We start from the raw sequence: 25,333 nt of genomic DNA on the forward strand, positions 1-25,333 counted from the left end.
TGTGTGTGTGTGTGTGTGTGTGTGTGTGTGTGTGTGTGTGTGTGTGTGTGTGTGTGTGTGTGTGTGTGTGATGGGTTAGTAAGGTGGGTTAGTGAGGTTCTGAGTGTCACAACACAACTTGCTTCCGCCGCTGTTGGTCAGCTCTGCTACTGCCCGTGTCACTAGTTTCAATTTCTCTGATACAATGAACCAAACCGTCAGTTGACCCCTTGTTTTATACCTTTCGTAGGCTGGAAATAACAAAACTCATGAAGGGGCGGGGCGTCTAATTTTTTTTCCATTTTCGAATAGCCAATCAACGTTGAGCAGGCTTGGTATGTCTTTTAAGAGAGATGTCTTTGAAAGCGGCGTTTTTCGTGACGCGAGATCGGTTCGCGAATTTCAATTTGCCCCCCTATAGTGTTGCCGTAAGACGTAATTCTACGTCAAAAGACTATCTTGCCTATTTTATTAAATTTTTTAAGTTCACGTGTGTTAGAGATATTCACGATGCAAAAAGACATAGTAAAAACAATGTTGCACAACCGCCTCTGAAATTCTTCATTGTCGACTTGAAAACTCAAAAACTGTTGGTTTTTTTCTAATTTTTTTTAGCCCAAATGGTTAAGAAGTATAGGGAGCCACCCTAGAACGTTCACGAAGTTCAAACTAAACATCGGAGTGGAACCCTTGATCTCAACTATGGTTAAAAGTCTATAGTTATTGAGAATAACTGAATGCAACACCCCTTGACTATGCAGTGAATCCGTTGCCGGCAGGTAAAAGTGTTGCCTAACCAGAAGATATCAAGTAAATAACTATAACATTGAACAGTTCCATGGATCGTAATCTGTGCAACAGGTTTTAACGCAATGTGACAGTTGTGTTCTGAAGGGCAAAGCAAGTCATGATAAAACCGAATTTAAGAAGTCAAATTTTTCGAGATGCCTGCTAATGAAAAGGTTTCCATTGGTTTTTCCAGGTGAATTTGTGTAAAATATCATGATTTTACAAAGGTTTTGCTTGTGTTATAAAAATAATAGATCAATAAATGACTGAGAAAAGTGTGCAAAGGTAAAAAAAGAGATTTTATGATAAAGAAAGAGTATTTATTGTAATTAACGAAAAGTTATTTTTTTATATTTTTACATTGAATACAGGAATTCAAACCCCCATAGAAAGTTTTTCGATCAAATGAATAGTTTTTAAAATACACAGGTTTGTAACTGTCCGGATTCTAAATGATCATAGCCTTATTTATTAAAATATGTAGACCTTTCTAAGAAAAAAGTAAAAGCAAATGTTTAAAATCAATTCTTGAATTCATACAACAAAAATCATTTATTTCTTAATTATTAGAATTAAAGATCAATGACTTTTCTCAAAAATAAAATTCATAAACTCATGTTTATAATAGGAATTCTTGCAAAACGGTAGCGTTTTTGTGAAAATGCAACAAATATGGCATTCAAGATTAAAAAATATTCTTCTAAACAACAGGATCTGAGAACTGAGCAAAATATACAGATTTTGGATATGAAATGAAAAATAAACTCAGGTCAGATTTTTTTTTCAAAAATCAAATGTTATTTGAAATGTGTTGCTAAGCACAGCCAGTCAAGTGAATAAAAATTTACCATGATACCGAGAATTATTTGCAATTAATATGTTGCTTTGGATTTTGATATCATACACTGAGTCCATTTTTAGAAATAATGACCCATTCGTTATTAAACATTTAGAACTAACGCCCCCATCCAACAAAACTACACAAGTCCTACAGCTTCCAGCCAAAGAGGAGATTCATTATCGCGCTTATTTTCCGGTTTATTGCAGATGGAATTGGACCGCAGGCAAAATATCCGGTGATTGTATACATTCATGGCGAGTCGTACGAATGGAATAGTGGCAATCCATACGACGGATCGATTCTGGCCAGCTATGGCCGGGTCATCGTTGTCACGCTTAACTTTCGGCTCGGAATTCTCGGTAGGTGGCGCTCTTTCTCTCTCTCTCTCTAGTTTCGTTTTGCGTCCGTCTGTGGCCAAAAGGATTATATGTTATCGTTGATGAATATTCCATTGTCCATTCTAGGGTTCATGAAGCCCGGCATTAGCGACCATACGACCAGCAACTTTGGCCTGCTGGACCAGATTGCCGCCCTCCAGTGGATCAAGGAGAACATCGGGGCTTTTGGCGGCGATAACAAATTGGTCACAGTCATGGGCCACGGGACAGGTGCGGCCTGTGTCAACTTCTTGATGGTGTCACCTGTTGCCAAGGGACTTTTCCATCGGGCGATTCTGCTGTCCGGGTCGGCTTTATCGGATTGGGCTCTTACGCAACATCCGCTACAATCGACGATGCAGGTCCTGCAGGGGCTCAACTGTCCGCTCAATGGTGAAAATGATGAAGTGGCCGCCTGTTTGCGTAGGAAGCGCTACAGCGAGATTTTGAATGTGAAAATATCCTCACCGCAATTTTCGACTCGTTTCGGTCCAATCGTCGATGGATTGGTCATCCCAAATACGCCACACAAAGTTATGGGCCAGTACAGTGACATCTTTAGCGGGTAAGTCGATATCGAGTCCAATGGGAACTTAGCTACTCGTTGCATTTGTGTTTCAGTAATTGGAACCATTAAGGAGATTTTCTACTTCGATTTTGATCGTTAATGCTGAATGGACACAAGAAAACTTTTGCAATTTTCCCTTTTTTTGTAAAAATAAGATGCAAAAATCGCAATTCTTATTTTCTATCTGAAATGAGTTTAAATCTGGTTTTTTCTTCATATTGTTCATTTTTTTTACGCTCACCGCGTGAAACAAGCGTGTGCAATTTACAAACAAATTGTGGAACAAAAATAATTAGCCTTATATTCAGAATTTAAAACAGGAACAATTTAATGTTCAGATTCGAATAATCAGATTGAAGTTGAAAGGTTATTATAAAATGAGAAATAAAAATGGACACGCAAAATTGGAATTGCTTTCGAAATTGTAAGATGAATTTGAAATTCGTTTAAAAAATTTCTTTTTATGTATGTCTTTGCAGATCTGATTCCTCAAAACAATTCTTTGAATTTAGACAACAAAAACGACAACGTCTACATGGTCGGGATTTTTAGAGACACTTGAACGTTAGATGCTAATATATAAATCTGTATTCGAAATCTTTAATGTTTTTGAACTAGAATCAATAGTTTTAATCCAAGAAATGTACAGTAAGGTTTTTTACGCGATAATATGTACCGCGTAAAAAAACGCGTTAATTCCCGATAACCGCGTAAAAAACGCATAACAAACCGTGCTAATTGCGGAAAACCGTGTAAAAGAATACTTGAAGCTGGGACAGGGAGGGCCTGACATGAATGACATGATATGACATTGACAATGACATGACAATGGCATGATGACGACATTCAGACCAAAGACGCGAGACATGAGACCTGAAACCTGAGACTTGAGACCTGAGACCTGAGACATGAGACATGAGACTTGAGACTTGAGACCTGAGACATGTGACATGAGACATGAGACCTGAGACATGAGACATGAGACATGAGACATGAGATATGAGACATGAGACATGAGACATGAGACATGACTATTTTTTTTTTTTATTTATTCGTCAATCAGTTGTAGACTACGTTTACAATTTGCTCATACAAAAATTGTCTTAACCACTATTTTGTAAATGTCTTCTGTTTAACACTTTTCTTATTGCAGCTCTGGACATGGTTATGTCAATATGTACACAATATTGATTATAAGTTTTCATCATTTGGTTCACAGGTTTGTTACTGGCGTACATGGTTCGTTGAGACTCAGCTTGAAATAAGTTTCTGGTTCTTAGTATGCGTGAGGGTGTGTAAAAGTTCAAGTTTTCTAACAAGTATTCTGATTTTACACGTTGGGAGATAATATCGTTAACAAAGGAAATCATAGCAACGTCTCTTCGTTTTTCAAGCGTTTCAATATTGATTAACATGCATCGTGCTTCATATGATAGAAGAATTAAAGTGAAACTCCAGCCCTGCTTTCTTAGTGCAAACAGTAGAAATTGTTTTTGAACCGATTCTATTCTTGTAACATGAGTGGGCTGATACGGGCACCAAACTACACTACAATATTCGAGTATAGATCTTACATACGACATGAAAAGTGTTTTTATTGTATAAGGGTCCTTAAAGTGATAACAGAATCTTTTGATAAACCCTAACATACTGAAAGCTTTATTAATAATCGTGTTAAAATGTTCAATAAAAGTTAGTTTGGTGTCCAGTATTACACCTAGGTCCCTAATTTTGTTAAATCTTTCAATCTGCTGCTGCCCTAAAGTAAAATTAAAATCATGATGGTTCAGTTTTCTAGAGTAAGATATAATGTTGCACTTTTTAATATTGAGATCTAGCAGACTTTTTGCACACCAAGTGTAAAAAATATCAATATCATCCTGAAAATGCTGTAAATCCATTATGTAACGTATTTCCATGTACAGTTTCATATCGTCGGCATAAATGAGTACTTTGACGCTATTTAATACTAAATTGACATCGTCAACAAAAATTATAAATAACAAGGGGCCCAAGTGAGATCCTTGTGGAACACCAGAAGTGACCTGTATTTCTGTCGAGATTTTTCCTTTAAAACGGACTACCTGCGTTCGATCCGACAAATATGACTCGATCCATTTTAAAAGTGAAGTTGATAATCCTATACGTTTTAGTTTAAAAAGTAGCAATGAAATGTCAACTCTATCAAACGCCTTACTAAAATCTGTATATAAAGTTTCAACAAAATTACATCTGTCCATAGCTCCAAGCGAGGAGTTCACAAATTCTAATAAGTTGGTAGATGTTGATCTACCTTTGAAAAAGCCATGTTGGTTATTGGAGATGCGATTATTTACTTGATTGAACATCTTTTGATTCACAATCGCCTCAAACATCTTTGGGATACAGGAGATAATAGCAATGCCTCGATAATTTTTTATATCTGATCGTTTATCAGATTTAAATATTGGGATTAAAAATGACTTTTTCCAGGCTATCGGAAAGACTCCTGATTTAAGAGATAAATTGAAAAGCCAAAATAGTGGATTAACAAATGAAGTAGCAAATTTTTTAAGTAATAGTGGAGGTATTTGATCAGGACCTGGACCTTTTTTGTCATCAAGACTATTGAGGGAACTTAAAATTTCTTGCACAGTAATATTTTCAACACTAACGTCATTTACTCGTTCAGGAAGATATGAAAAATAATTTAAGTCTGGAGAAGCATTAGATTTTTTGTAAATATTTTGAAAAAAACGAGCAAACTGGTTACAAATCTCTTCACTGTCAGATCCATCAAAGTCTTCAAACTGCATACGTGATGGAAAATTAGATGTTTTCATTTTTTCATTTGCATAGCTAAAGAAGGTTTTAGGATCGGATTTAATATTGCTCTCTACTCTTGCGTTGTAACTGTTATAAGCTAGCGATATTTCTACATCAAGTATTCTGCAAATTTCTTTGTATGCGTTCAGATTGTGCGAATTTTTATTTTTCTTATAGGCTTTATGTGCTTTTTGCTTTTTATTTTTGAGTTGTTTTATATCACGTGTGTACCATGCTGGATGTTTATAGCTTGTCAGTATTCTTTTCTTTCTCTTAGGCACGAGTTCGCCAATAATTGTATATAGATTACTACTAAATAAACCAGCAGCTACATTCATATCTGATTCATCTTTCAGAAGATTTTGCCAATTAATATCATTGAAACGCATATCAAAATCAGAATAATTCAGGTTTTTAAAATCGTATACGAGTTCAAAATCGGCACCACTAGGGCGCTGTCTATATAGATCAGTAAAAAGTGAATACTCTATGGCAGTATGAAATGTATCGTTTTTCCATAATGGATCTGCAACTTCTTCAATACAAAAATCTTCCGTGCAGTTGGTGAACAATAGGTCTAAACAGCGGTTTTGCTGGTTGCGAACATGATTAATTTGATGAAATCCTAGTTCACTTATTTTATCAAAAATAAAATGTAATGTTACGTTCTCACCTATAACCGGTTGCAATATCGATGAGTTTTCAACATCTTCAATAAAATCAATGGAATTCTGGTTAAAATCACCATAAATATGTATTTTAGTCTCAGGTTTCAATGATTCAATTATGGTTTCAGCAGTCCGGAAAAACTTTTCATATGAGTCTTTTTTAGCCATATCTGGAGGGAAATACACAGATACAAAAATATGTATTTCTTCATGAATCGTAATTTTAACCCAGACGTCTTCATACTCGGCGCATTTACTGCCAGGAAGCTGTTCAGAGGAAAGAGTGCCATCAACTGCGATAAGTACACCACCACCAGATTCTTTGTCAGTTGATTCGAAATCGCGGTCACTTCGAAAAACATTGAATCGGCTTCCAAAAACTTCTTCGCGCTTTATATCTTCAGATCAATTTGTTTCTGTAGCTAAAATAATGTCATACGAGCAGCCATTAACTTTTTTTAAAATTTCATGAATTTTTCTTGCACTCCGCATTCGATTAAAATTTTGACAATAAATTATTGTCTCTTTAAAGTTAGTTACCTCTCCTTGATGGAGAGTCGTCGATTCTTCAAGATGATTGTTGTCCTCCAAGGGGTCTGTCAATTTCTGGCAAAACACGAATGTCTGCATGTACAAGCCTGACATGGAGCAGTCGATGACGTTTGCACAGCCACGGGTTCGTGCCCTGGGACAAAAGATGAACTGCATACTGGGGCCGAAAAAGTTCCAGACGGTGACAAATTAAACGGGCGCGGAGCGATAGGTGTTGAAACTGTTGATGCAGCACTTGTTGGGTACGGATTAAGAATTTCACCCCTTTGAAAGTGAATTGGTCGATGACTAGGTGGAGGTCTGGAGAATTGAACCTTCGCTGCAGCAAGAAGATCACGGTCAGTAGGTATTTCAATGTAATTGTTGTTGTTGTTGTTGTTGTTATTGTTGTTATTGCAGTTAAAGTTGAGGTTGGGATTGTGGTACCGATTTTTATTGTAGTTGTGGTTATTTTTATTATGACTGTTCGAGTTGTATTCCCTTTTCCTTTGTTTTTTTCTTATTTTTGCAGCATCTGCCATTTTTTGCTGCAGTAAGCGGCGCTTTTTTCGCTCATCATATTCACTCCAGTCAGCTTTCCAAATTTTAGTGGTTCCTGATAGTCGCCATCCTGAGCTATCAGCATTTACTAAATCCAATTCAAACTCTAAGCTTGGCAGTGAATCAGGCAAAGTGGGAGACTGAACAATCTTCGATTTAAGCTCATCAACATTCGATGACAATATTTTTAGTTCACCAATAATGTCGATTTCAAGCAAAGGATTGTTATGCATCGTACAAATGGCTGCTGATTCGATGCTTCGCTGATTAAGCTGACAAATGTCATTGTTAATGATAGTCAGCGATTGATTAATGTATTTTTTTAAATTTGAAGAGGATGAATTTATGGAGGCCATCTGTTCCTTAAGATCGTTAAGCAAAGTTTCTATGCTCTCCAAAATTTGCTGGATATCGCTCGGTCTTTCACCTTTCTGCGCAAGTCGGTGCATCACCTCGGTGTTTTCATCTATTTGCTTCGTTAGCAGCTTCTGTTGCTCAGCAAGCGCATTAAAATCAAACGTTGTGGATACCAGCGACTGGCATGACTCACAGCATGGAAGTAAAAACGAGGATGGATCCACCGTTTTTTTGTCAAATTTCTTGATGCGGAGTGAGCCACGCAGGGACGATACCCCCACACAGGAGGGGTGAAATGACCGGGTGCACCCGACACATGACCACAGCACTTCAGCGGAAGAATCAGCTTCACACACTTCGCAAACTTTACTCATTTTTTATATATATTATTGTTATTATAACACCGGCACAGAAAGAAAAAAGCGCCAACTTGCGAAAAGTACTAGAAGCAAAAAAAAAAACAATTGATTAATTATTACGCGCGGGCCGGGAGCGGGTTAAAAACGCGTCCACTCTGATTGACGAATCGATAGCAACTATGAGACATGAGACATGAGACATGAGACATGAGACATGAGACATGAGACATGAGACATGAGACATGAGACATGAGACATGAGACATGAGACATGAGACATGAGACATGAGACATGAGACATGAGACATGAGACATGAGACATGAGACATGAGACATGAGACATGAAACATGAAACATGAGACATGAGACATGAGACATGAGACATGAGACATGAGACATGAGACATAAGACATGCGACATGAGACATGAGACGTGAGACATGTGACATGAGACATGAGACATGAGACATGAGACATGAGACATGAGACATGAGACATGAGACATGAGACATGAGACATGAGACATGAGACATGAGACATGAGACATGAGACATGAGACATGAGACATGAGACATGAGACATGAGACATGAGACATGAGAAATGAGACATGAGACATGAGACATGAGACATGAGACATGAGACATGAGACATGAGACATGAGACATGAGACATGAGACATGAGACATGAGACATGAGACATGAGACATGAGACATGAGACATGAGACATGAGAAAGAGACATGAGACATGAGACATGGGACATGGGACATGAGACATGAGACATGAGACATGAGACATGAGACATGAGACATGAGGCATGAGACATGAGACATGAGAAATGAGACATGAAACATGAGGCATGAGACATGAGACATGAGACATGAGACATGAGACATGATACTTGAGATCTGAGACCTAAGACCTGAAACCCGAGACCTGAGACCTGAGACCCGGGACCTGAGACCTGAGACCTGAGACATGAGACTTGAGACCTGAGACCTGAGATCTGCGACCTGAGACCTGAGACCTGATACCTGAGACCTGAGACATGAGGCTTCAGACCTGAGATCGGCGACCTGAGACCTGAGACCTGATACCTGAGACATAAGACTTGAGACCTGAGATCGGCGACCTGAAACATGAGACCTGAGACATGAGACATTTAAAAAGTTAGTTGAACCATCAAGGATAATCATTATTTTTATTATTTAAAAATAACGCGATATGTTTTCATGGTGAAAAACTTGTTTTTTCTGGTTTGTTGAGCGACACCTTCCGTGATCCGATCTGGCCAAAATTAGGCATGAGATCTTGTAGGGTTACGGACTTATTTTAACCCGGTGAAATATTTTGGACCACCTATCAGCTTTTTTCCAATATTTCCCTTAAAAATCATTTTAATCATGAAAAAAATATAATTAAATCTACTTCTTATGATTCTAATCCTTTCTAACATTTCACGCGTGAGCTTTCGTTACGTCGTATGAAACATCTTTCGAATTCACATAAAATTGCTGCAAAAGTTATCAAAACAACGTTTAAATTTGTTTTTCTCATACAGAATACGTTGTCCAGGCTACAAATATTCTAAATGGAAAGAAGTTGCGACTAGTTTATGTCTTTTTTCGTAATAAAACCCTTTGTTTACATTTTGTTTCATACGACGACGTAATGAAAGCTCACGCGAGATTTTATTTAAATGAGATGATACGGGAGAGAAATATGAAAATAAAACCTTGAATTTTCACAGTTGGGCCGAATCAAACCCATTTAAGATGGACGTGTCATTGTTGGAGTCAACTTTCAAGAAGTTTTCTGCATAGCTGGAATAAATTTAACAACTAAAAACATGTTCACAGCTATGATAAAACACTTGAAAATTATCCCAAAGAACCAAAAAAAATTGTTTTGATAGCATTTTGACCCTTCAGAAATAGGTCATACTTAATTCCTTAGAGACTTATTTTGGACCACTCTACAACCTCGGTATTTGGGCATTATACTTGCAGTTAAATGTTTATGAACGTAATAACACGTTGTACGACGATATGAAAAGAATTTCGTAAACTATTTATTAAAACCAAGCCAATCTTTGTTTTAAATTACTTTTTGTGCTTTTTTATGCTTCATGAAAAATTATTGACAGTTTGGTCTGAAAGATACAATAATAATAAATAAATAAATAAACAGAACAATTTTAACAAAAAATATATTCAACTATAGCTATGCGATAGTCTTAATAGGTTTCAAAACTTAGGAGAGAAATTGTTGAAACGTGTAAAAAAAAACAAGTGAAAAAGTACTGAGAATCATATTTATCAACCCCTGTGGTTATGCAATTTTCGAATAAAAAGAAAACTTAAAAAAATTTACTCCAAAGATATTTTTTTTCGTTGGACAAAAGTTTTTCCAATGATAAAACTTAACTTTAGTGAATTTCCAATACAAATTTGGGGCAGTCTAAGCCCAAGCAAAATTTTCAAGTTCTATAACAGGCTACTATAGCAAATTTAAGCAATTCGTAAGAGTCCTAGAGAGCTTTAAAGGACAATCTATGTTGCTTGGGAAAGTTTGAGAAATTTTGTTGCGACTATGCTTTGAAGTGTATCAAAGAAAAGGTCTCGGGATGCTGAGTGAAAGCATGAACCGTAGGATTAAAAACGGAATCATTACATCAGAATATGCACCACAAAAATAGTTATGGCAAATTACTCGGGATCGTTTTCTGGTTTCTGGAGTACACATAGAACTGGGGAATGGAAAAAAAAAAAACTTTCGCATCCATTGCCGTTTTCATTAGGGACCATATTACACAAGCAGAACGTGCAAATCCGATTTGAATCCGATACTCGGTGCCTTTCCCGGTGTTTCGGGTCCGGTCTCTGGAATCAAAATCGTTTTACATTTTTTCTCTCGTTGTCCTTTGACTTCCTTCCAGATACGATCTGCTGTACGGAATGACCGAGCTCGAGTCCTACAATGTGCTGAATGCGGTTGCCTTGACGTACGGTTTGCTGGAAAACGAACGGGACAATTTGCTGCGGTTTTATATGCAAAACCGTTTCGAAATTCGTCCGGATCTGGCACTGGCCGCAACGCTTAATGAGTAAGTGTTCCATTCGGAGGTGATCCGACTTGTGCATGAATCAAAACCCGCACCAGGTAGGGAGGGGCGGTTCAATAAATTCAATAATACCTACCGGATCCACGTTTGTACATATGTTTTGTTTCTCTCACACTCACAGGTACACGGGCCTCATGACCGATCCGAATAAATCTCTAGCAGATATTCATCGGGACACACTGTTGGACATCCTGTCAGATGCCCGCGTGGCCGCCCCCATGATCCAAACCGGGCTATATCTGGCGAAGGTTAACCCCAAATGCTACATGTACGTGTTTGGCCACAACAGCGAAGCCGGCGAATATGGAAGGGTGAGCTCTATTTTGCTTTGTTTTTTATTCTACTGTTTGTTTCGAAGGATTACTTTCTGATGATTACAAAAAAAATGTTCCGGACCGAGTAAGCGGATGTGCGGCCAGTTTTGTTATCCATTTCGTCATCAAAGAATCGATTTCTAGCTTGGTAAAGGCTCAGCTACATGTTTACAAATCTCGGAAGGGAATCCACCGAGAAGTGATTTTAGAATAGCTATTTGATTGCGGAGCGAGTTTTGTAAATCATAAGCTCCAGAACAACTTCATGATAAAAACACTCCGAATGCCTCATTTAACCCAATTTTCTATATATTTTAAGTAATCACAGGTTCAAGTGTTGCGGAAAATCGTTATAACTTTATCTCTTCTAATCTTTTAACACTTCACTACATCTTCTTATATTCAGCGTCTCAAGTCCTGCACCTCACGTGTCATGACTCACGCACCACCTATCACATTTCATATCAAATTCTCATGTCTCACGTTCATTGTACACCAAGGTTTTTTTAATGCGGTTTTTACACGGTTTTTTACACGGCTTTTTTTTACAAGGTTTTCGGGAATTAACCCGGTTTTTGAGAGAAAAAGTCGTTTTCAAAGGAAATCACTTAGAATCTTTTTGAAGTTGAAAAAATCTTAGCTCTGAGACTAAGAACGTGATACATGAGACCTGAAACCTGAGATCTGAGACACGAGACATGAGTCCTACGACCTGAGATTTCAGATCTGAGATCTTGAGACCTGCGCATGAGACATAAGACATGAGACCTGAGACAAGAGGCCATGAAACATGAGCCCTGAGACCTGAGACATGAGACCAAAGGCATGAGACTTGAGACTTGAGACCTGAGACATGAGGCATGAGGCATGAGACATGAGACATAAGACATGAGATCTGAAACATGAGACAAGAACCATGAAACATGAGACCTGAGACATGAGACTTTGGACCTGAGACCTGTAACAGGAGACATGACACTTGAGATCTAAGACATTAGCTCTGAGACCTGGTACCAGAGACATTTCACATAAGACCAGACTGCCGTGGTATGACGAAGTGACGCATATATTTATTTTTTTCTGATTTTGACTTTTTGACGCTATTTTGTGCGTTTCCTTTCAGCTTTCAAATGCTTTCAACAAATCTTGAAAATATCAAACACTTTTTGAGGATATCGAGAAAAACGAATCACCAAAAGTGCGATTTATACACCGAAGGTACGCATATCCATGTGTTTTTAATAGTGATACAGAACAATTTCAATAACTCGTATAATTTTCAAGCAACACTTCTCAGATTTGAAAAAAAAAATCATTTTTTAACATGGCATGAGAACATAATCTGTTAAAATAAAATAGAGAAGCCCCCCCCCCCTTCCTTTAAAAAAAAAAGGCGTCTCAAACAAAGAAGTTGTCGAGCCTGTTTGTTTAATGATATTTGAATGCAAATGTCTACATCAACATTAATTTAAAAACTAGATAAATTATTTAACATTTGTAGAATAAAACTTATTTTTCATAAATTTTACGTTGTTTTTTAAATAACAAATATTTGTTTTGTGTGGTTAAATCAAAAGATTTATTAATTTTTGAAGCTGTGCACTTGAATTTTATAAACGAGAAGAATTCCAGTTTTGAAAATGAGAAGTTTTTAAAAAATTCAAATAATTTTTAGTATGGGAGAGTGGGGAATCATGGGCCACTTTTTTTCGTTGTTCCATAACTTCTTTATTAAAAAAGATAAAATGAAAATAAAAAATGGTATGGTTTTTTTCATTTTCAAGGTATCATAAGGTATTTTTTGAAAATTTGTAATAAGTTATTTTCCCCAAATTCTGACTGTTTGAAAAAAAGCAATATTTTTTGGATTTTGAAAAATGGTGGGGTATCGTGGGCCAGCAAATCCAAATTGACCAAATAACATGCAAAGTTTATGAGTTGATCCAAAACTGTGATTTCCTTATTCATTTCGTTATTTTAAAGCAATTTCAGATGATGAAATAAAAAAGAGAGATGTCTATGATCGCATAGATTCCAAAACCTGGCTCGCGAACCTTTTGGCAATTTTTTTATATAGGATGGACAAAATATTTTTCATAACTCTCCATTTGGCATAAGAAAACTTTACAGATAGGAAACACGTATTTTAAGTTCTGGATGTGTGTAAAAACATAAAAATATAGTTGATAGGTGATGTGTGGCCCACGATTCCCCACAAGCTATGATTTGCAAATTGGTTGCGTTTGTGTGACTTATTGATGTTTCATTAAAAAATCCGTTTCCGCGTGAAAGATCATGACAAAACTAAGATCATAAGCGTATGAGCATATTTTTGTTATGCACTTTAGGTTTTCTCCATCGATGAAATTAGCGGGTATTTTTTTAATTATGTAAGTAAATTTTTCTAACTTTTTTTTAGCTTGATAAATAAAAGAAGCATATGATGCGTATTTCAGTCAACGACATATAGGAATACATGCTCACGCAAAACGACGACGATGACAGTTGGTTTGAGATTTTTATCTCAACACACATCTGAGATATTAAAAGTGGCCCACGTTTCCCCATGGCCCACGATACCCCACTCTCCCCTACGAAAATCATAAAAAAAACAATAACCCTCCAAAAAATTTTTTTACCGAGCTTGAATCATCTCACGTTGTCCCAAAAATCTTTCATCTTTAAAATCGTTTTTTTTTCTTACAACCTCTATTCCTCTGTTTTCATTTCTGAAGTTAAGCGAAGATGTAAGGTGAAAGTCCGGGTGCGATACTTCCCAGAGTTGTTTCACTGAGAATAATGAAAATCGCTTCCAATTTCCTTTAAAACAAGATTTATAATAAAACGAAAACGATCCTCTGACGAATTTCACATTTTTTATTTCGGCCGATTTTGGTCGCTTGACTCCATATTTTTAATACCCTACTTATATTTCTTCCTAACTCGAATACAATTGAGGAAGATCCAACACACTGGCCATTTTAACTGAGGAACGAAATTTGTTCCAGTTGCACGACAAGACTATGGAAAACGTCTCTCCGACGGAGAATCAAAACAAACGTTTATACGCCGATCTGACGCATATACATTTGAAGCAAGTCTAGGAATTTTACGCAAAATGAAAAATTTTGTTTCAAAAGGCTGCATTTGTCATCTGTCTTTGCAAAATTTCTACAGATCACATTTTATTAAAAGTACCAGATTAACGAATATTTGTTTATTTGTTTATTTGGTAACAAATCAACGGATCACATGTTGATCCCAATGATTAAATGGATACAAAACAAAATTATTAAAATTATGAAAAAAAAAGTTTACACAAACTACCTTGACCTAAACGCTATTAAAATTTTTCTTCTAAAGGAATCCCTCGATGTACCGAAATCAAAATGTTCAGAGTAACGGTTGAACGTCTTGATCACACCGATCAATGCACTATTTGCCCCGTAGTTGTTTTGACGAAGGGGAGTGTAGAGCTGTAAATTCCGGTTCCGTAGTCCTTGAGGTCTGACACTAATGTTGATTGATTCCAAAAGCGAAGGGCAGTCAATTTTCGATGTCAGGATATCGGAGACAAACAAGGCCCGTGTGACAGTTCGACGAGCTTGTAGCGTATCTAGGCTAATGAGGTTGCAGCGGTTCTCTTAGCTTGGAAGGTGGAACGGGTCAGACCAGTTCAAATGGCGTAGAGCGTATCGCATAAACCGTCGTTGTAGAGCTTCGATCCGATCAGCGCCATTCTGATAGAAAGGGCTCAAAACTGCCGATGCATATTCCAGGATGGAGCGAACGAGGCTGCAGTAGAGGCTTTTCAAGCAGTATACGTCTCTGAAGTCCTTCGTCACTCGGAAAATAAAGCCTAAACATCGAGAAGCTTTATCCACTATATAGTTTGTATGTGTCTTGAAGTCAAGTTTTTGATCAAGAATCACACCTAAATCTTTGATGTGGTTCACACGGGCAATTAAGTGGTCCGAAAGGTAATAATCGGCGGAAATGGGATGCCTTTTGCGCGAAAATGTTATGACGGAACATTTATTGCGGTTCAACGCCAGTCAATTGTTGTTGCACCAGGTAGCGAAAAGGTCGAATTGCCCCTGTAGTGAAGCAGTGTCTTCGGGACCTTTGATTACGTTGAACAATTTCAGATCATCAGCATAAGCGAGTTTGGGTCCGTCGAGCAATAGAAGAGCGTCATTAAAATAAATAAGGAACACAATCGGTCCTAGATGGCTCCCTTGTGGAACCCCGGAAGTAGCAGAGAATTGTCTGGAATACGAATCCTTAGTTCGAACGGTCAGTTTTCTTCCGATCAGGTAGCTACGGAACCAATTCAATAGGCAACCGCAGATTCCAAGACGTTCTTGTTTTGCAATAGCAAGTTCATGATTGACCTTTTCAAACGCGGCAGACAAATCTGTGTAGTTTGGATACCCGCTGTAAAGCTTTCTTGCACATAGGATGTAAATTTTATTAAGTTCGTACTAGTTGAACGCTTGGACCCATGTTCGTCAATGGAAAAATACTCCTTGCAGAATGAGAAAATGGGGTCCAGATAGACATGTTTCCAGAACGATTTAGGGCTATTCTTGAAGTTTCGTTGCAGTCGCGTCAGATAGTTCCTATAGCATCGGCTGCTAGCTATAATAGCGGAAGGCTTTGCATTTTAAAGTTTTCATCTGGCGTAATTCTTTGGTGATCCAGGGAGAGCTGAATTTTCATTCACCAAACGTTTCGAATAAAGAGGAAAATCGCTAATATTCGCTAAAAACAAAAATAATTTATTTTTTAGGATTTTTTGTTGATATTGTTCGGTGAAATAAATGACAAGGCGCTTTGTTCTTTTACGTTTCGATTTACTTTTACTCTTCAATAATCTTCAGATACTAGTTTCTATTCCCCTATCTATCCGCATGGGGCCACAGAATAGAACTCGTAGGTCTATTTCTGTGGGCCATGCGGATAGATAGGGGAATAGAAATTAGTATCTGAAGATGATTGACAAGTAAAAGTAAATCGAAACGTAAAAGAACAAAGCGCCTTGTCATTTATTTCACCGAACAATATCAACAAAAAATCCTAAAATATAATCAAACGGTGATAGAAACACGTCGAAAAAATAATTTATGCGTCACTTCGGCGTAACAGGGCAGCAGAGTCCTGGGACATAAAGTCTGCTTCATTTAATATTGGAACAAATTCTTTTGCTCATTGTGGCGCTCCTAGTGGACGGATTTGGTAACTTTTTTCACCCACGTGTCGTGAAATTCATTACCTTTCACCATGTATTTATGTCATAACACCAAACGATAGCATTTTGTAAACAACCGCCTTGGAAGCCGAACGCAGAGATCAAATTGTGCACAGTTTTCTTGAAAATCCATTGTTGTCGGCATCGAAGCTAGCTAAACAGCTTAAAATGCCCAGAAATACCGTATGGCGTGTTATCAAGCAGTACAAGGAAACATTGACGACGGCTCGGAAGCCGCATTCGAAGCGTCGGAGTGGAACTGTCGACCGGAAACTGCGTGGGAAAGTCATCAAGGCCGTCAAGAGGAATCCCAATCTTTCAGACCGCGATTTGGCCAATAAGTTCCAGGCCGCTCACAGTACGGTGCGACGAATTCGTCTCCGGGAAGGAATAAGGTCATTTCGAGCCAGCAAACAGCCAAATCGGACGCTGAAGCAGAACAATGTGGCCAGAATCCGTGCTCGAAAGCTGTACGACCAAGTGCTGACCAAGTTCGACGGATGTATTTTATTTGGCGACGGCTCGGGGGGATGTACCTGCAAAATTTAAGTTCGTGTTTGCGGATAAATTCGCCCGCAAGTACATGATTTGGCAGGGTATATGCAGTTGTGGACAGAAAACCAAAGTCTTTCTCACTGACAAGACAATGACATCAGAAGTCTACAAAAAAGAGTGCCTACAGAAACGGAGTCTGCCGTTTATTCGTGCCCACGGCCGTCCAGTAATGTTTTGGCCGGACCTCGCAAGCTGCCATTACAGCAAAACGGTTATGGAATGGTACGCAACGAACGGGGTCAGCGTAATACCGATGGACCTCAACCCCCCAAACTGCCTCCAGTTCCGGCCGATAGAGAAATACTGGGCAATCACGAAGCGGAGGCTTAAGGCAAAGGGAAAACTTGTTAGGAACATGACTCAAATGAAGAACTGGGGGAATCAAATCGCCAAAACGGTGGACGAAAAGGGTGTGCGCCGCCTAATGTGCCGTATTACGGGAAAAGTACGAGAATTTCTTCGAAACAGCAATGAATAATTTTTTTATTTTTTTTTTTTTGTTAAAGAGTAAATTTTTTTTTTTAGGTTATATTTTTGACACTTTACCAGCATTATGGCATTCGTGTCTAGTAAAAGAGTAACGAAAATGCTACATTTGTATGAAAAACAAATTATGAATTCGTTAATAAATGACTGAACTACGCAATTGTTTGTGTTCCAATATTAAATGAAGCAGACTTTAAGACATGAGACATGAGACATGAGACATGAAACATGAGACATGAGACATGAGACACGAGACATGAGACATTTTTCTATTAGTTGATCACCCAGGTGGTAAATCTTTTTTACGGATTGCATTCCAAGGCACGGCGAGCGACCGAGTCCCCCCAGTATGCTACTCTGGGTCCATGGGTGCAATTGGACGAGGCAGTATACTAAATACCCCAACGCCATAAAGTCCACATGAGGCCTCTGGCCATAATTCCCACCCGAACCTGCATCGAAGGCTGTACCCGAGATGGGAGACCAAGTCCGCGCTTAAGCGCTCATCGGCAACTCTAGTTCGAGTGAAACTCCAGCATATATACCCTGCCTCTTGTTACGATTCAAGATTAAGGACCTCTCCTCTAACGACTCGAGATCCGGCCTTTACTCGCAACTCGAGACTAGCTTGGTTCCCACGAAAATCGTGCGCTCCGCCTCTGTTCGAGACCACTGCAAGAGACCAATGACCTCTCCTTTATCGATTCCAGATCTTGGATCCACCTGGCTTGGCTCGAGGCCCTCTCCTCTTTGCCCGTCCGTGTGCCGAATCGAGAGCAGCTTATCCTGGACACGCGCCTGTCACAGCACACGTCCGGGGCTTTACGAAAGACTACTCGGACGATTCCCGGCGAAGAATTCATCCTACACCGACTCAGGTGACTCACCCGCCGACGACGTGAAGTCACCCTACCCGAGAGTATTTCGCGGCGTAAATACTCTTCCCCTTACGAGTTCGACTACAAAGAAGGTCATGTCTTATCCCCGCAGCCTCCCTCGTAGGGAGCGCGTTTTACTCAGATACTCCGCGGCGGTAGAGGTATCCTACACAGCGATCGCGACGTACCTAAACAGCTCGGCATACGCAGAAGGTAGAGTCTTATCTTTGTATGCTTTACTGCTAGGTTTGGATGCACACTACTTGAATGCCCCCCGCCGAAAGGTCATTCTACTCCGACCGTTGTCCGGTCTTCCTCCTACTTTTTGGCTGGCAACCCTAGGCTTTTTGTCCGCCGTGTGCCAAATCGAGAGCAGCTTATCCTAGACTCGCCCCTGTCACAGCACACGTACGGGTCTGCAGGTCACACTGCCAGCTCAAGGCTGCCTTCCAGGCCACTCCGTACCTCAAAATGGACGAGGTCACACTTGCCAGGACCCTCCTTCTGCTGCAGCGGATTGCCGAGTCATTCAACATGGCCCGTTTGAAGGCGGCTGTCGTCAGTGCCGCACCCCCAGGTACTTGATCGCACGCTTGGATTTGATTGTGCTGAAATCAGGTTGGTGATCAGCACCATCTTGGTCTTGTGGTGAGCCAGAAGCAAGCTCGCGAGCGCATTCCACCTTCTCAATAGCTACTGTGGCGAGAAGCTGGACCTCTCCGGTTGATGGGTCCGATAACAGGAGAACCACGTCGTCGGCGAATCCCACAAGTCTCACTCCCGTGGGAAGACGCAGTCTCAGCAATTCGTCGTATACAATGTTCCACAATACTGGGCCAAGTATCGATCCTTGTGGAACCCCTGCCGAAACTATTTTCAGTCCCGCGCTGGTCATGTACTGTAGTTGGCGGTTACGGAAGTAACATTCCACCATCCTACAGATATATGCCGGAATCCTCAAATGAATTAGCGAAGACGCAATCGCTGCTCAACTGACGCTGTTGAAGGCGTTTTTCACGTCAAGAGTGACCACTGCTTTATTAAAAGCCTTTTTTTATTAGTTGTTAACCCAGGTGGTAAATCCATTTTACGGATTGCATTCCAAGGCACGGCGAGCCACCGCGCCCCCCCCCCCCCCTTTGGTACTCTGGGTCCATGGGTGCAATTGGACGACTCATGATACTATGCTAAGGAACACTGTACCCCCTACGCCATAAAGTCCACCTGGGGCCACTGACCTTTGTTCCCGCCTCGAACTGTTTGACACACTTTGCTTCAATAGTGGGAGGTCAATTCCTCTGTCAGCAATACCTCATTTCAACACAACTCGATTCGCAACCGCTCTTCTGACGAGTTAGAGAATCGTGTGAAAGAGGTCCCCATGTAGCGCAACTACTAACTTTTTGGATCTAGTCCAGGAAGTCCAGAAACACAAAGCGAGTTGTCGACGACACTTTCTCTGTTCGAACACGCGGATCATGGGGGCAAGCCTCCTAAGCCACGTGTAGGACTCAGACTCCTCCGAACTCACAAGAAGTGTTGACTTAAGTCACCACTCAGCGCAACTACTCAAACTCCAAGTCTAGTGCTTTACTTCCCGAAGCGCAGATCGAGCTGTGGACCGCCCTCATCAGCGCAACTACTCAAACTCCAAGTCTAGTGCTTTACTTCCCGAAGCGCAGATCGAGCTGTGGACCGCCCTCATCAGGTCACACTCGCGATTCAGGCGCAACACTTCCACGTCACTAAGTGATCGGCCCACCATTGGCCACCACATTGCGCACCTACTCGTTTTGCGAGTCGGGTCTATACTCACCGAAACGCAAAATGAGTTGGCGATCGCTCTCCCTCCGGTCACATCCGCATTTCAGGGCCATGAACCCCGAACGCGTGTTGAACTCTAACACCCGAGTACTGGTACCTGTACCCGGGTGCACCACTTCTTCCGCGCCATTTTGGCAGACCCGTCGACGGCCTCTAGTGGTTTAGTGATAGTTCTCTTGGCCGTACATCTCCAATACGCCGTACTTGCAGACACGTTTCCGCCCTGGACCACGAGGAGGTGGAACTACCAGCTCAGAGCAGCCTTAAAAGAGTAATCTTGTATGTACTCTTCGCAACCTACGATCAATACTCACCGATTAAACTTTATGTTCAATCTCATGATGATTTTAATTCGTTATTGCAGATTTTGCCAGCAGAAATTCCATTGAAAACGCTTTCGCGAAATGACTCGAAAATATTCAATTTTTTTGTTTTTAAACAGCTGTATTCATTGAATTGTCCTCAAATCTTCTTTTAGAAGAGAAAAATTGACCCGAAAAGTATCGGAAATTGAAGGAGGAGGGAGCAGCCACCTAAAATACCGATTAAATGAAGTATAAGTTGGAAAAACTGATTAATATCATGACTGGCTGATGGGAGATACAAAGAATAAAGTATAAAATTTTTCTTACAAAAAAAGGAATTTTTTTTCAAATTTGTTCATGAATTATCATAAGATTTCCTTCATTTCCTTCATAGAAAGTATTTTGATCAAACGAATGGTTTTTGAGATACACGCATTCGTAACTGTCCCATTTCTTAATGAACTAAGCTTTATCTCACTTCAGCGTCTCACGGTCCTTCATGCCTTCATACCGAACGTTTGACGTCTTAAGTTCAGTCCAACTTCTCACGACTACATCTTGCGTCTCACATCTCACGTATAAATTTCGAGTCTTTGCTGAAACAAGAACCAAGAATTGAGTTCTTGTTTCAGCTCACGCCTCACGTGGCTTTGTGTCTAGGATATTTTTAAATTTTTTTTTTCGAATTTCGAAGCAATAAAAGTTTCCTTTTAGGCAAAATGAGTGAATTTTTTTCTCACATTTTTTAAATTAGATTGTGGTATGAGTAACGTGGGTTAAAGAATTAACACTATTGTTTTTATAAGCAAGATAGAAGTTACTTATGTATATGTTAATAATTTACTTCGGATAATTTTCGACATATCGTCATATCTACATATCTGCATCGAAATGTAACTCTATCTTATTTGAACATACACAAATTGGCTTGCATAGCAATGATGCAATTGCTAGTTCGTTTGGAAGTGATCAATCAATGCTTAAGTACCTCCAAGGTACTGCTTAATTGATACTAGCTGTTAATTACGTTATTCCCGTTAATTGCTTTTAATCAGTTATCCCGTAGGAACTCTCACTCCGGTGATTTACTCCACACAAGCCTACGAATCGCATTGCTGACGTGATGACAGCTAATGGACGAGATTTGAGTAAACGCACCTAGCATGCATCGATAAGTTCGCCTTCAAATCATGTGCCAGGCCTAGCTGAAATTATTTCGCGGCAGGCATCGATTTGCTTTCATTTGGAGAAGTTATTGGGAACGCATCCTGTCTTATAACTCCTCTGTATGTTTGAACAATTACTCGAGCAAAATAAGCCGTTTTGAATTACCGTTGAGCCATTAAATTTCGAGAATCATTACAGCACGAAATCTTCTGCCTTTTGGAATCCATACGGATTTGTCCTTTCTAGATAATACTGACAGTCTAGCAATTTTGACATTGTGAGTTGAGTCTGCATATTTGGTTGTTAATATTTGATTTTCTAGGAAGCCTATTTTAGAACACCTGAATTTATGAATTCAATCGACGTTGTTCTGCGTCCTTTTTCCAATGGTCGCCATGGAAGGCCAGGGGTCTCACAGAATCTCACAGTATATCTACTTTCTTTTCTTAACCTTCCGAAGCTTTTCGCAAAATACCCGTTTCGGGGAAATTTGACCTGCAGTTTGTTGGCGCTCCCCTGGCCGTAAATGTTAATCAATTTTGATAATATTAGATTCATTGTGTAATTTATTTCAATTACTTAACATTTCAAAGTAAAGTCAATATGTATTACCAGCTTATCAGAAACTGGTTTGAAGAGAAAAACGCAAAAAGAAAAAAAAATATTTTTTTTTTCGAAATATTTATATCATCTGACATCTTTGATGTATTTGAGTGTTTTATTGATTTTTGAAATGGTTAAGAATATCTCTATTCAACGATGTATAAATATGTTGGGGCCCAATGAAAGTTTTGACAGCTTTCTCGGATCTTCCGGTAGAAAAAATCTTACTTTTAAAAAAGACATCCAACTTTGGCTTTGCTTCGCTGTGTTTCATTTCTTAATAAACCAATTTTCTAAACTTTTCGGTTTGTTAATTAAATAAAGTAAAAAGTGGGGGAGGTAGTAATTTGGCTACGACCGCTAAACGTAGAATTACGCAATTGTTTTTTGTCAATGTATAGAATAACAGAACTTATAGTGCATTTTTGAAATGACCAACATATGAGTGTCAAAATGGCAATATGACGTGACAAATTTCAATCATTTAACAGAATTTAACCATGTGACATAAACCTATCGCCAGAAATAATCTGAGCATGCAGTACATGTGACATAATCGGATCATGCAACATAATCAGATCATGTAACATAATTCGACCAGGTGACCTAATTCAACTATGCAATAAAATCGACCATCTGAGATAATCCGACCATGCAACATAATCGACCATGTGGCACAATCTGATTATGCAATATAATCAACCATGTGACAATATCCGATCATGCAGTTAAATCGAAGATGTGACATTATCTGATCATGCAACATTTTCGACCATGCAACATATTTTGATCATGTGACAAAATCCGACCATGCTACATAACTCGATCATGCAACATAATCCGACCATGTGACGAAATCCAACCATTTAACATAATGGGACCATGTGACATAATCGACCATGTGACATAATCCGACCATGCAACATAATCGGACCACGTGACATAATCTGACCATGCAACATAATCCGACCATGTGACAAAATTAAACTATGCAACAGAATCAGACCATGTGACATAATCGCCCATGCAACATTATCGACCATGTGACATAAATCGATCATGCAAAATAATCGGACCATGTGACATAATCCGATCATGCAACATAATCCGACCATGAGACATAATCCGATCATGCAACATCATAGAACTATGTGACATAATCAATCATGCAACATTAATGGACCCTGTGCCAAAATCCGACCATGCAACATTATCGATCATGTGACATAAATCGATCATGCAACATAATCGAATCATGCAACATAATCGGACCATGTGACATAATCCGATCATACAACATAATCCGACCATGAGACATAATCCGATCATGCAACATAATCGGACCATGTGACATAATCGCCCATGCAACATAAATAGACCCTGTGACAAAATCTGACCATGCAACATTATCAACCACGTGACATAAATCAATCATGCAACATAATCCGACCATGCAACATAACCCGACCATGTAACAAAATCTATCTATGCAACATAATCTCCCATGCAACATAAATTGACCATGTAACATAATCCGACCATGCAACATAATCGGACCATGTAACATAATCCGACAATGCTAGATAATCCGACCATGTGACGAATTCTAACCATGCAACATAATTGTACCATGTGACATAATCGGACCATGTGACAAAATTAAACCATTCGACATAATCGGACCATGTGACATAATCGCTCATACAACATTATCGACCATGTGACATAAATCGATCATGCAACATAATCGGACCATGTGACATAATCCGACCATGAGACATAATCCGACCATGAGACATAATCCGATCATGCAACATAATCCGATCATGCAACATAATCGGGCTATGTGACATAATCTGACCATGCAACATTATCGACCATGTGACATAAATCGATCATGCAACGTAATCGGACCATGTGACATAATTGCCTAGCAACATAAATGGACAATGTGACATAATCCGACTATGCAACATAATCCAACCACGCAGCATAATCGATCATGCAACATAATCAGACCATGTGACATAATCCGACCATGCAACATAATCGGACCATGTGACATAATCCGACCATGCAACATTATCGACCATGTGACATAAATCGATCACGCAACATAATCGGACCATGACACAATCCGACCATGCAATATAAATCGACCATGTGACGAAATCTAACCATGCAACATAATCGGACTATGTAACATAATCGACCATGTGACATAATCCGACCATGCAACATAATCCGACCATGTGACGAAATCCAACCATCGACCATGTGACATAATCCGACCATGTAACAAAATCCAACTATGCAACATAATCGCCCATGCAACATAAATTGACCATGTGACATAATTCGACCATGCAACGCCACTTGCGATGACCTGTAGGATCCCTGCCACTGCCACTGGAGTCCTCCGCCACTGAACGCCTCCGCCGCTGGCTGTCTACGCTGGTGTGGTGGCCGTCATCGCTGCTCACCGTCATCGTTGCTCACTGGTCCACGGTTGCCACTGAACTACTGCAAATCGATATCTGAGTCGGATTACCACTGGTGGGGTCCACACTCAGATCGAAGCGCAGCAACGGTCTGTTCAGCTTGACGGCAAACAGAGAAAGAAACCGAGTCGACCGACGGGCCCTTTGTTTTATACCTTTCGTAGGTAGGGAAAAACAAAACCCATCAAAGCAGGCGTTGGTGATGACGTCATAATCCTTTAGATAGGATGTCTGTGAGATGGAAAGTTTTCGTGACGCGAGATCTGTTCGCAAATTTCAATTTGCCCCCCTATAGTGTTGCCGTAAGACGTAATTCTACGTCAAAACAAATTTAAGATTTTTGCCGTTAATTTGATCATGATTTTCGTCTCTAAACATTCCAATTCTTCAGTATATCGGAATGATGATGTCATTTTTGGTCATACAATCGTATTTTATCTTCAGTTTTATTTCGATTTGATGTTCATTTGTATTCAATATCAAAATTTTCAG

The 25,333-nt window shown here is 39.4% G+C and overlaps 1 protein-coding gene across 8 annotated transcripts in view; it reads left to right on the top strand.

Moving 5' to 3' along the window:
* LOC129758376 (uncharacterized) overlaps positions 1-25,333 on the top strand; it is a 201,976-nt gene that overhangs the window by 167,318 nt on the left and 9,325 nt on the right. For all 8 annotated transcript variants that reach the window (XM_055755880.1, XM_055755882.1, XM_055755883.1 and 5 more), the window contains 4 exons: positions 1,816-1,968; positions 2,074-2,551; positions 10,772-10,939; positions 11,079-11,268. In XM_055755880.1, the coding sequence (XP_055611855.1) occupies positions 1,816-1,968; positions 2,074-2,551; positions 10,772-10,939; positions 11,079-11,268 (989 nt within the window). The remainder of the gene's footprint in view (positions 1-1,815; positions 1,969-2,073; positions 2,552-10,771; positions 10,940-11,078; positions 11,269-25,333) is intronic.

Source organism: Uranotaenia lowii, chromosome 3 (assembly GCF_029784155.1).
Source record: "Uranotaenia lowii strain MFRU-FL chromosome 3, ASM2978415v1, whole genome shotgun sequence".
Lineage (NCBI taxonomy): Eukaryota > Metazoa > Arthropoda > Insecta > Diptera > Culicidae > Uranotaenia > Uranotaenia lowii.